General features: G+C 38.4%; 1 protein-coding gene across 4 annotated transcripts in view; it reads right to left on the minus strand.

The window, feature by feature from the left end:
- Positions 1-12,228, minus strand: part of NCAPD3 (non-SMC condensin II complex subunit D3) — a 68,469-nt gene that overhangs the window by 35,419 nt on the left and 20,822 nt on the right. For all 4 annotated transcript variants that reach the window (XM_064375589.1, XM_012449154.3, XM_012449155.2 and 1 more), the window contains 7 exons: positions 11,599-11,724; positions 11,207-11,459; positions 10,656-10,712; positions 10,329-10,418; positions 2,033-2,106; positions 1,390-1,524; positions 59-279 (listed from right to left, as the gene is read on the minus strand). In XM_064375589.1, the coding sequence (XP_064231659.1) occupies positions 59-279; positions 1,390-1,524; positions 2,033-2,106; positions 10,329-10,418; positions 10,656-10,712; positions 11,207-11,459; positions 11,599-11,724 (956 nt within the window). The remainder of the gene's footprint in view (positions 1-58; positions 280-1,389; positions 1,525-2,032; positions 2,107-10,328; positions 10,419-10,655; positions 10,713-11,206; positions 11,460-11,598; positions 11,725-12,228) is intronic.

A 12,228-nucleotide genomic window follows, 5' to 3' on the forward strand; every position in this document is an offset into this window, starting at 1 on the left:
TGAGATGAGGTCTTACAGCCTTATTCTATAGAGAACACAGGTCATGCAGTTAACCTACCTCAGTTCCTGGCTTTCTGTGGTGAGGAGAGTAAGAAGTGCCCAGACGAGCACCTGGCTGTCGTCCCCACTGTGAAACTGACGGTGATGCCGGATGTTCTGCAGCAGCAGCTGGTCCAGGCACTCCAGGGCCTTCTCCTGCACAGTGCTCTCGCAGTCCATCACCACCGGCACCACCCCCTGCAGCCAGGCTTTCTGGATCTGCACACATCTAGGTTGAGCCTTAGGATTGAAAGATTATGACATGAGAAGGTCTAAATACAAGTCAGAAAAGTTATGATCAACATTTTGAGATGTTAAAAATAATCCACATTCAACTGCAAACAGACCACAGAGTCAAAAAAAAATCAACATTCAAAAAAACATACAAAAGCAAAGCCAGCTTAATGTAAATCAGAGCAAACCAAAATTTTAAACTCATACATTCAAGTCACTATTTGACTAGTAGCAGTAAATCAGTACTTTTTGGGTCATTAAAAATCAAGATCTAATAATAAATATTTATCCCAAAGAGCAATTAGAACAGATGCTGACAGAAAGTCAAAATATGCATTGCTTAATGCCTTCTATCATGAAATAAAGAAATAAACATGCTTTTAAAATTCTTCAACTAAAGTGCTAACAAGTTGACAGAAGTAAATGATATATAGTACCTGTGAATCTGCCCTTTTGGCAGGCAATATGATCTATCTATGGCCTAACTGACTAAATTTAATCTAGGTCTCTAGCTTAACCAAATCAATTTAAAATTTTATTTTTCTGTGTGAGATTTAAAGTGAAGAAAAGGGCCGGGTGTGAGGGCTCATGCCCGTAATCCCAACTCTTTGAGAGGCGGACAGATCATCTGAGGTCAGGAGTTCAAGACCAGCCTGGTCAATATTGTGAAACCTCATCTCTACTAAAAATACGAAAATTAGTGAGGCATGGCAGTGCACGTCTGTAGTCTCAGCTACTTGGGAGGCTGAGGCACAAGAGTTGCTTGAACCTGAGAGGCGGAAGTTGCAGTGAGCCGAGATTGTGCCACTGCACTCCAGCCTGAGCAACAGAGAAGACTCTGTCTCAAAAAAAATAAAAATAAAATAATAAAAAATAAAGTGAAGAAAGGGCTAACAATTGGCATTCTCTAGCATTCATTCCTAACTATATTTAATAGGAAGCACAGTCTATCATACATAATTGAGAGATACCTCCTTCCTTATGCTGTAGAGTTCTACAGTGGACTTAGCAGAGTTTCTAAAGGTCAACTTAACATTTAGCAGCAGGTAATTATTTGGTGGAATTACTTTTAATGTAAAATACCATGCATTACATCTAGAATGACCTGCCTCTCACCATAAGGAGTTCTGTAAGAGACTGGAGGGCTTGCTTTCGGACAGAAACTGCAGGGTCCCGACACCGGTCCGACAGAATCGACAGGTCTTCCGTCATGCCCGAGACATCACAGTGTTTCAAAATACTCACTAACACCTAGAAAGCATATATACAACACAAAGTGATGACTGCATAGCATCAGTGCAGAAACAGAAACTGTTAACGAAGGAACATTTCCTTTAAGTTTGTGGTTCTTAATATTTTGGGGTTATGGATTCAACCTTCCTCCTCATAACATCCCATTTTTCAGAATGCAATTTGCTAAGGCCTCTCTCAGAGAAAAACAAATTTGACATAAACAAATATTTACAAACAATTTTATGAACCTATTAAAATCTACCTATGGTCCCTAGGTTAAGAATTCCTATTCCAAACAAAATAAAGGATATAAATTTGTGGTTCTTAAAAAATCAGAAACCCTGTAGGAAAGCTTAAAAATAATCTTCCAATTCATCTGTGATTCATATATAACAGGATCAAGGTCAACTAACAGTTCAGTGAAAAGCAAATTAAGTAACAAATATGGCCTAGGAGTTTAAAAAATGTTCCTTTGCATTTCCAAGTTTTTAGTGCTTAAAAAGAAATGTGCAGAGAAAACTCGCACCTGCACCGCAGACTTCCTAACGTTGGTCTTTTCATCCCTGATCCTCCTTCTCAGCATTGCCATGACACATCTTTCTGTAGAGGGAATACCAAAGAGTCATCACAGCCAGAGAAGGGTCACACAGCAGCTAACAGTTCACCATACAATACTGAAAAAATACACTCATCTTAAAGACTCACTCATTAGCTTGTTTCAGATCCTAAGAAATCAGAGTGTAGAAAAAGAAGAAAATGTGAATAATTAGGTATTCACTATAATGCATATGAACTTTGGAATATTAACAATCTGGTTTTATGAGAAAACATGGGCACAGGGAGGGAACATCACACCCTGGGGTCTGTTGTGGGGTAAGGGGTTAGGGGAAGGATACTGGGGCTGGGGAGAAAAAAAAACTTAAATTTTTACCTACAATAATGGAAAGTCAATAAATGATATATGAAAAAATATCTGGTTTTAAGTCTTGGCCCCTAACTCTAAAATTCTGAATGAATTATTTATCTCTTCCATTTTGTTCAGCTATAAACAAGAGTATCTAACCCACAGGATTATTTTAAAGATTTGATGAGATACTATGTAACAGCAGGTTTAAAACTTTCTACTTGAAGACATTTCTTTTTAAGAGATGGGGTCTCATTCTGTCACCCAGGGTGGTGTGCAGTGGCACAATCATAGTTCACTGCAATTTCAAACTCCTGGGCTCAAGTAATCCTCTTTCCTCAGCCTCCCAAGTGGCTAGGACTACAGGCATGAGCCACCATGCCAGACTAATGTTTTATTTTTATTCTTTTGCAGAGATAGGATCTTGCTATGTCACTCAGGCTGGTCTCAAACTCTTAGCCCTCAAGTGATCCTCTCACTTCAGCCTGCCAAAGCACTGAAATTATAGGAGTGAGCTATGACGCCCAGCCTTGAAGCTTCTTTCTATTCTTAAAAATTACTGAGTACTCTAAAAAGATTATATCTTTCAGTATCAATTAGAAATTTATACTGAGAATTGAAAAATATTTACTAATTCATTATAAAATAGCAAGACATGTTACTATTAGTACTTTTTCATAAAAATAACTAATTTTCCAAAACAAATAAACAAACAAAAAATATTGAAAAGGCTCGATGTGGTGGAATGTATCTATAATCCCAGCTACGGGGAGACTGAGATCAGAGAATCACTTGACCTCAGGAGTTCGAGTCCAGCAAGGGCAACGCAGCAAGACCACACACACACACACACACACACACACACACACGGCGCATTGTTTTTGAGTCTTGCAAACTTTTAAATGTCTGCCTTAATATAAGCCAGCTGGATTCTCATCTCTGTTTTTACCTGCAATCTGTTGCAATTTCGTAAGTCTTGGGACCACTGGAAAGTTCCAACATACATTCGTGAGAAAATCAGAGTATGGAAGGCAAATGAACACAGCATTCGTTTTTACTTCAAGGACCCCTGAGGGTTCCCAAAACACACTTTGGGAACTGTTTATATATAAGAAGGCACCATAAAAAAATAAAAGATGGAAAACAATAGAGAAAAATCAATGAAACTAAAAGTAGGTCCCTTGAAAAGATCAACAAAACTAATAAACCTTTAGCTAGACTGACGAAGAAAATAAAAAAATTCTAATTGCTAAAATCAAGAAAAAAGGGACATTACTATCATTAGCCTTACATAAATAAAAAGGAGTATAAAGGAATACTATGAACAATTTTAGGCCACCAAATTAAGTAGCCTAGGTAAAATAAACAAATTTCTAGAAAGACACAAACTACAGAAACTCAAACAGAAATAGAAAATCTGAATATACCTGTAACAAGTAAAGAAACTAAATTAGTGGCCAGGTGCCGTGGCTCACGCCTGTAATCCCAGCACTTTGGGAAGCCAAGGTAGGTGGATCACTTGTAGTCAGGAGTTCGAGACCAGCCTGACCAACTTGGTGAAACCCTGTCTCTACTAAAAATTACAAAAAAATTAGCCGGGGGTGGTGGCACATCCCTGTAATCCCAGCTACTTGGGAGGTTGAGGCTGGAGAACTGCTTGAACTAGGAGGCGGAAGTTGCAGTGAGCCAAGACCGTGCCATTGGAATCCAGCCTGGGCAATAAGAGTAAAACTCCATCTCATTAAAAAAAAAAAAAAAAAAAAAAAAACTAAATCAGAAAATCAAAAACACGTTACCCGCCCCCCACCACACACACACCACAAACACCCACACACCCACCCAAGGACAAGACACTTTTAATAGAGAAGTCTAACAAATGTTAAAGCAAAAATGAACACCAATCCTTCATGAACTCTTTAAAAAAATAGAAAAGAATATACTTCTCAGCTCATATGAGGTCAGTATTACCCTGATAGCAAAACCAAAGACATCTCAAGAAAACAACTGATATACTTTGGGTATTTGTCCCTGCCCACATCTCAGGTTGAACTGTAAACCCCAGTGCTGAAGGTGGGGCCTGGTAGGAGGTGTTTGGATCACTGGGGCCATCCCCAACAGTTTGCTGCTATCTTCATGACAGCAATACTAAGTGAGTTCTTTTGAGATCTGGGCATTTAAAAGTGTGTGACACTTTCCCCAACTCTCTTTCTCCTGCTCCCACCATGTGAAACGCTTGCTTCCTATTGGCCTTCTACCATGATTGTAAGCTTCCTGAGGCCTCCCCAGAAACAGATGCCAGTGCTGTACTTCCTGTACAGCCTGCAGAACTATGAGCCAATTAAACTTCTTTTCTGATAAATTACTCCGTTTCTTTCTTTTTTTTTTTTTTGAGACGGTCTTACTCTGTTGCTCAGGACGGAGTGCAGTGGCACAATATTGGCTCACTGCAACCTCTTCTTCCCAGGTTCAAGTGGTTCTCCTGCCTCAGCCTCCTGAGTAGCTGGGATTACAGGTGCCTGCGACCATGCGCAGCTAATTTTCATATTTTTAGTATAGGTGGTGTTTTGCCATGTTGGCCAGGCTGGTCTCAAACTCCTGACCTCAAGTAATCCACTGGCCTTGGCCTCCCAAAGTGCTTGGATTGCAAGCATGAGCCACCACGCCTGGCCATACATTTCTTTATAGCAATGCAAAAACAGCTTAATACAACAACAGACCAATATTCCTTATGAATATAGACACCAAAATCCTCAACAAAATACCAGCAAATCAAATCCAGCAAGATACAACCATGCTTGGGATTTTTTCCAGGAATGAAATGTTGATTCAACCTGTGAAAAATCACTCAATGTAAATTACACCACAGTAACAGAACAAAGAAAGCCACACAATCATCTCAAAATATAGAGAAAGTATTTGTAAAATCCAACACCTTTCCATGATAAAAACTCAGCAAGCTTGAAATAGAAGAAAACTACCTCATATTGATGAGAAAGTCATCCTATAAAACTCACAGCTGGCCAAGCACGGTGGCTCACCCCTGAAATACCAGCAGTTTGAGAGGGGGAGGCGGGTGGATCACTAGGTCAAGAGATTGAGGCCATCCTGGCAAACATGGTGAAACCCCATCTCTACTAAAAATACAAAAATTAGCTGGGCATGGTGGCAGACGCCTGTAGTCCCAGCTACTCAGAAGGCTGAGGCAGGAGAATGGCTTGAACCTGGGAGGCAGGAGAATGGCTTGAGCGGAGATCACATCACTGCACTCCAGCCTGGCGACAGAGCAAGACTCTTTCTCAAAAACAAACCAACAAAAAGAAACACACAAAACAAAACTCACAGCTAACATCATACTCAGTGGTGAACACCAAAAGTTTTCACCCTAAGTAAAGAAAAAAGACAAGGAATTCTACTCTTTGACTTCTTTTCAACATCATACTATAGACTGTAAACCAAAAATAAAATTCTAAGGCTCTCCAACCATCTAAATGGACTTCCTCCTCAACCAGGGCACTCTAAAATTTAACCTGAGAGACAGGTTCAGGCCATGGCAGGGAGTGGGGGTCAGACTTGCCTCACTACACCCTTCAGCACTAACATCAACACAGGCTTTAAATCTGAGAAGGAACATTTACAATCTATTGTCTCTGAAGCCTACTACCTTAAGGCTTCCTCTGCAGTCATGAGCTTTAGTCTCCACCATCCTTTATCTTACCCCAGACATTCCTTTCTATTGATCCCAGGTCTTTAGATAGACTCAACCAATTGTCAACCAGAAAAATTTTAAATCTATCTATAAGCTGCAACCTTCCCTACCTTGTCCTGCCTTTGGGGACCAAACCAATGTTATCTATTAAATGTATTTGATTGATGTCTGATGCCTCCCTAAAATGTCTTAAAACCAAGCTGCACCCAAGCACCTTGGGCACATGTTCTCAGGACCTCCTGAGGGCTGTGTCATGGGCCATGGTCACTCACATTTGGCTCAGAATAAATGTCTTCAAATATTTTACAGAGTCTGACTCTTTGTCAACAAATAGGCAAGAAAAAGAAATGAAAGGATAACCAAATTGGAAAGGAAGAAGTAGCACTACCTCTATTTACAGGTAACTTGCTCTTCTATCAAGAAAATCCTAACTAATCCGCAAAACAATCATTAGAGCTTGTAATGAGTTTAGCAAGGTTGCAGGACCGAAGATCAATTATCAAAAATAATTTGTAAAAACTGGCAATAAACAATTCAGAAATAAAATTAAGAGAGCAATTTAATTTACAATAGTATTGAAAAAGTAAAAACAGGACAAAATTTAAAGAGCAAGAATTGTTCACTGTAAACTACAAAACATCACTGAAACAAATCAAAGACTTAAAGAAATAAAAAGATATCAGGTGTTCATGGATTAGAGGAACTAGCAAACTAACACGGCAATAGTCCCCAAACTGATATACAGATCAATCCCTATCAAAATCCAAGATGGCTTTTTTTTTCTTGCAGAAATTGACAATTGATCTTAAAATTCACATGGAAATATAAGGGACCCAGACTAGTCAAACTAATTTTGAAAATGAACATAGGGACAGGAGGAGAACTCACACTTCCTGATTTAAAACTGACTATCACAGGAAACTATGTTAACCCCCAAATATGACTCTGACATAAAAATTATTTGAGACAATTAAAGCAGATAACTGAAAAGCAGCAGCAAACAGGAAAAGGTCTGTCTATCCTCCCCCTTTTCTTCCTATGGGCAGGATATAAATTCTTCTTTACTTATGGGTCTCTAGACCTTTAGCAGCCCAGAGCAATACACAAAACTCACTCCATTATTTTCCTCCCACACGCAGGTGGTCCCTGACTTAGGATTTTCTGATATTATAATAATGTGACAGTGCTGCACATTGAAATCATCCTTTGAGTTTTGAATTCTGCTCACTTCCCAGCTAGTGACATGCAGGATAATACACTCTCAGGACACTGGGAAGTGAGAGTGGCTCCCTGTCAGCCACCCCATCGAGAGGGGACAACCGAGAGTCTCCAGTGTACTATGCTGCCAGCATTTTTTGGATATGGTGTTTTGTGTTATGTAAGTGGAGTTCTAAGCCACTGCCCCCAGTTACTCTGCACTGAGATTTCTCCTGAATAACATGCACTACACACGTTAATAAACTTATTTGTCTTGTTACAGGGATCCATACCAAGGCAGAACTCATGAGGACTGAGGAAAAAATTATTTTCCGTCTCCTACACTAGAACACAACAGCAATCAACACAGTGTGGTACATAAAGACAGATGTACAAATTAATGAAATAAAATTCCATTAATATAGAATATACAGCACCCAAATAAGCTCATGAGCTTATACAAATCAGTCAAGTGATTTTTTTACAAGGGTTCCAAGACATTCAAAGGTGAAGGAGCAGTCTAAAAGAAACAGTGCTAGGTCAACTGGATAGTGACATGGAAAGGAGTGAAGCTGGATCCCCTTTATCACACCATATGCAAAAATTAACTGAAAATTGATCAAACACCTAAATGTGAGAGCTAAAACTATAAAACCCTTAGACGAAAACAAAGAAGTAAACCTCTGTGACTTTGGATTACACAATGATTTCTTAGCTATGTGATACCAAAAGCACAAGTAAGAAAAACAAAAGATAAACTGGACTTATTTAAATTAAAATGTTTTGTGCCTCATGGAACACCATATGAAAAGACAACCCATAGAATGGGACAAGTATTTAAAAATCATACATCTGTTAAGGTTTATATATAACTCTTTCAACTCAAAAATAAAAGATAACCCTATTAAAACATGGGCAAGGGCTTGAATGGACATTTCTCCAAAGAAGATGTATTTATACGTGCACTAAGCCTATGAAAATGTGCTCAACATCATTAGCTATTAGGGAAATGCAAATCAAAACCACAAGTAAATACCACCTCAGGCCCACAAAGATGGCTACAATAAAAAAGACAGACAGGACAAGTGTTGGTAAGATTGTGGAGAAATAGGATTATCCTAAGTTGCTAGTAGGACTGTAAAATGGTGTGGCCACTTTGAAAAAGTTTGGTGGTTCATCAAAATGTTGAATATGGAGTTACCACACGACCTGACAGTTCTACTCCTAGGTATACACTCGAAGAGAATGAAACCACACTTCTATACAAATACTTGTACAAGAATATTTATTAGCCACAATAGCTAAAAAGTGAAAACAACCCAAATGTTCATCAACGGATGAATAAACAAACAAAATATGGTGCATCCTTATAATGGAATATTACTCAGCACAAAAAGGAATGAAGTATTGATATATGCTATAACATGAATGAAGCTTGAAAACACGCGAGCTAAAAGAAGTTAGACACAAAAGACAACATAGTACATGATTTCATTTATGTGGAATGTCCAGAATAGGCAATTTTATAGGGAAAGAAAATTAGTGGTTGCCAGTGGTAGGAGGAAGGGGGCAAGAGGAATGACTGCTAACGGGCATGGGGTTTATTTTTCAGCTAATGAAATGTTCTGGAATTAAACTGTACAATCTGGCAACTATACTAAAACCACTAAATTATACACTTTAAATGGTGAATTTTATGGTGTGTGAACTCTATCTTAATTGAAAAAAAAGCAAAGAGAGCATTTGGCAAAGTGCATGGCATCTAAGTAACTATACAAATTTTTCAACGTACAACTAATGACAACAATACATGTCGTTTCAGCTTATGAACAATACGCTGGGAACATGAGCTCTTTGCATCTCCAAACTTTTATAATTTTAAAGCATCATTAAATCAACTCAACTTTAGTTGAGTTGCTTGAAAAAAGTCTGTGCTATAGTAAATCCGTAATCTGTTTAGAGGAAGTCTGGAGCCAACACAAACATTCAGCATTTTTCCAGAGTACATGTTCCTACAAAATTCAGAAAACCTGTTTATTATAAATGCAGTTATTGCTCTGAATTTGAGTAATACATGCTAATATCTAGCCTCCCAAAGCTAATTCCATGCTGACCTTCTAGGCTGAATAATAAAAGCAGTAATCATCCTCAGGGCCCTTTCTGTGCATCTCGGCACCGATCTCAGTGTTCCGCATACGTGTGTGTACAAGTGTATATACATTTATGTGCACAAGCACCTGTCTCCCCACTGCTCCTTAAGAGACAGAGCTCTGTCTCACAGACTTGTGCATCTCCAATGCCTGGAACACATTGGGAAGGACCAGATCAATGTTTATTGAATAAATTAATAAACCTAATTAGAGTAATTAATCCTCTACACACGTTTTTTCTCTCTCTTATCTATCTGTCTCTCTCTTTAAATCACTCCCCTAAATGTTGTTTCCACAGACTCTCTCAACAGTCCTCTGGGAAAGATGGGATGATGTTACAACTGGAAAATGACAGGCATACCCTATCAAGCAGCTACTTAGTAACTGAGTTGACACAGAAAAGCACTACCCTGCAGTGTTTTTTTGTTTTGTTTTCTTTTGTTTTTAAACAGACTGTCACCCAGGCTAGAGTACACTGCTGTGATCACAGTTCACTGCAGCCTGGAACTCCTGGGCTCAAGCCATCCTCCCACCTCAGCCTCCTGAGTAGCTGGGACCACAGGTGCAGACTACCATACCCAGCTAATTTTTAATTTTTTTTTTTTTTTTTTTTTTTTTTTTTTAGAGATGAGATCTTCCTGTGTTGCCCAGGCTGGTCTTCAACCCCTGGGCTCAAGTGATCCACTGGCCTCAGCCTCCCAGAGTGATGGGATTATAGGCATGAGTCACCACACCTAGCCAGATGTTTCAATTATTAGGGGTGAATTAATAAGGAAAAAAAAAAAATCCAAGGTTTTAGCCTCTACTTACAGTTGTCTGAAATCCAATAGCATTACTGATCTGACATTGATAAAGTGTGACATACCTCCAGAGCCAACTGTTTCACCATTGCTGTCTATGTTCATCTTCCCTGAGGGTTCAGAACAGTTAGATGTCTGCCTTTGATAGGAAAAAGCTTAAAAAAAAAAAAAGGTAGTCATTAAGCTAAAAATGTGCTATACTTTTAATGGCATTAGCAGGTCATGTTACTCATTTAAGTTACTACGTTATTACTAAAATGAATTTCAACTTCTCTGATGAAAAACGTACAATGTTAAAGTAGGAAAATAAGGAGGAAGGAAAAACATTTTAAATATTCAGCAAGTTTTTAAAAGATAATCATTCAATACTAGAAAATGTATTGATCCATTACCTGATGAATTTCTCAGTAATGTACCAGGGTGACTCTCTATTCCTGAAACTGCAGGACCTAAAAATAAGAAGACAGATAAGGAAGAAAGTCAGTAGCATAGACTGAGTTAATATCCACAGAGGAATCAAATTGAAGATTACTAGGCTGAAAGACAAGGCAGACAGATTCTGAACTGCTGACAACTGATAATGTTCTCCTTGTGTATGCATTGAAATGGAGATTCATTTTATTACAAGCAATGCCCACCGATGCAAAGCAACAGTAAAGGTAGCCACCAACATCACCTCTAAAATATGAATATCTCAAATACATTTAAAAGGCCTTTCAAATGTATCAGCCTTGCCTATTTAAAAGTTATTTGACAATAAAATATACTAAAAATGGTTTTGAGGGTAAAAATAGATCATACCATAGGTTTTTTTTAAAAAATGGTTTTGAGGGTAAAAACAGATCATACCATATTACTTCTGCCACAGAAAAGAAGGATTCCTTTGCAGTCTATCTCTCAATGAGCACAAGACCAGTGTCCTTTCCCAAGTCACCATACTCACTGTTAATCAGGAGCTCCAGGATACTCTCCGATGCACTGGCAACACTCAGCTCCAGACAGTGTGCAAAGCTGGACAGTGCCTTGCTGCGGACAGTAGGCGCCTTGTCTGAGCAACGATCAAACATAATTTCCTGCACCAAGAACTTATGCTTTAAGAAATTCTGATGCTCCAAGGAGAGGGTGTTATCCACTTCTCTTTCAGGCAGTTCTAACAGGGCTAAGACAACATCAAGAGTAAAAACCCGGTGTGGGATCTGGTAAAGCAAGATCACAAGAATTGCCATCAGACAGGAGTAAGAACCAAAGAACCCTCCTCATTCAGACCTAGAAAAAGAGACTCTTTTAAAAAGACTTTAAAAAGGACCCAAGGTTTTATGCAGAGTTATCTCCTACCTTAGAACTTCGGGAGTATTTGTAAAGCCAGGCAATGAACATAGCATATTCTCCACAAGGAAGTTTACTGAGTAGCTGGACTAGGGACTGGGCTGCAAAAGTACGATACTCTGATTTATCTACCACCTGAAAAACACAAACAGAAGCTGACCAATCAATAACCACCTGCAGGACAACTGAAACATATTTTGCAATACAAGTTGAGTATCAGTGAGTGTATCTAGTTCAATGATCTTTAAATGTTAGGTAAATGGCTAAAAATTTTAGGTTTTAGAACCCTTGTAAACTAATCTAAAGGAAATCTGTGAACCGTCTCCCCAGAAAAATGTACATACAAATTTAGTATATAATTTCAGAGAGTTTTTGGATCCCCAGGTTTCATGAGGTTCAAATTAAGAATTATTTGTCTAAATGGTTATAAAAATGTAAGAGATAATCATAGGAATTTGAACATTGACTGGATGTTTGATAATATTAAGAAATTACTGTGTATTTCTTTAGGTGTGTTAATATCTTATGGTTATGTTTTTAAAGAATTCTTATCCTTTAGAGATATATATTAAAATATTACCTATGAAAGGGTATGATGGAATTTGCTTCAAAACACAATCCAGTATACGCATATTGGGG

This window comes from Aotus nancymaae, unplaced genomic scaffold, assembly GCF_030222135.1.
Source record: "Aotus nancymaae isolate 86718 unplaced genomic scaffold, 86718_ANA_hifiasm-v0.15.2.pri h1tg000012l, whole genome shotgun sequence".
In the NCBI taxonomy this organism is placed as follows: Eukaryota; Metazoa; Chordata; class Mammalia; order Primates; family Aotidae; genus Aotus; species Aotus nancymaae.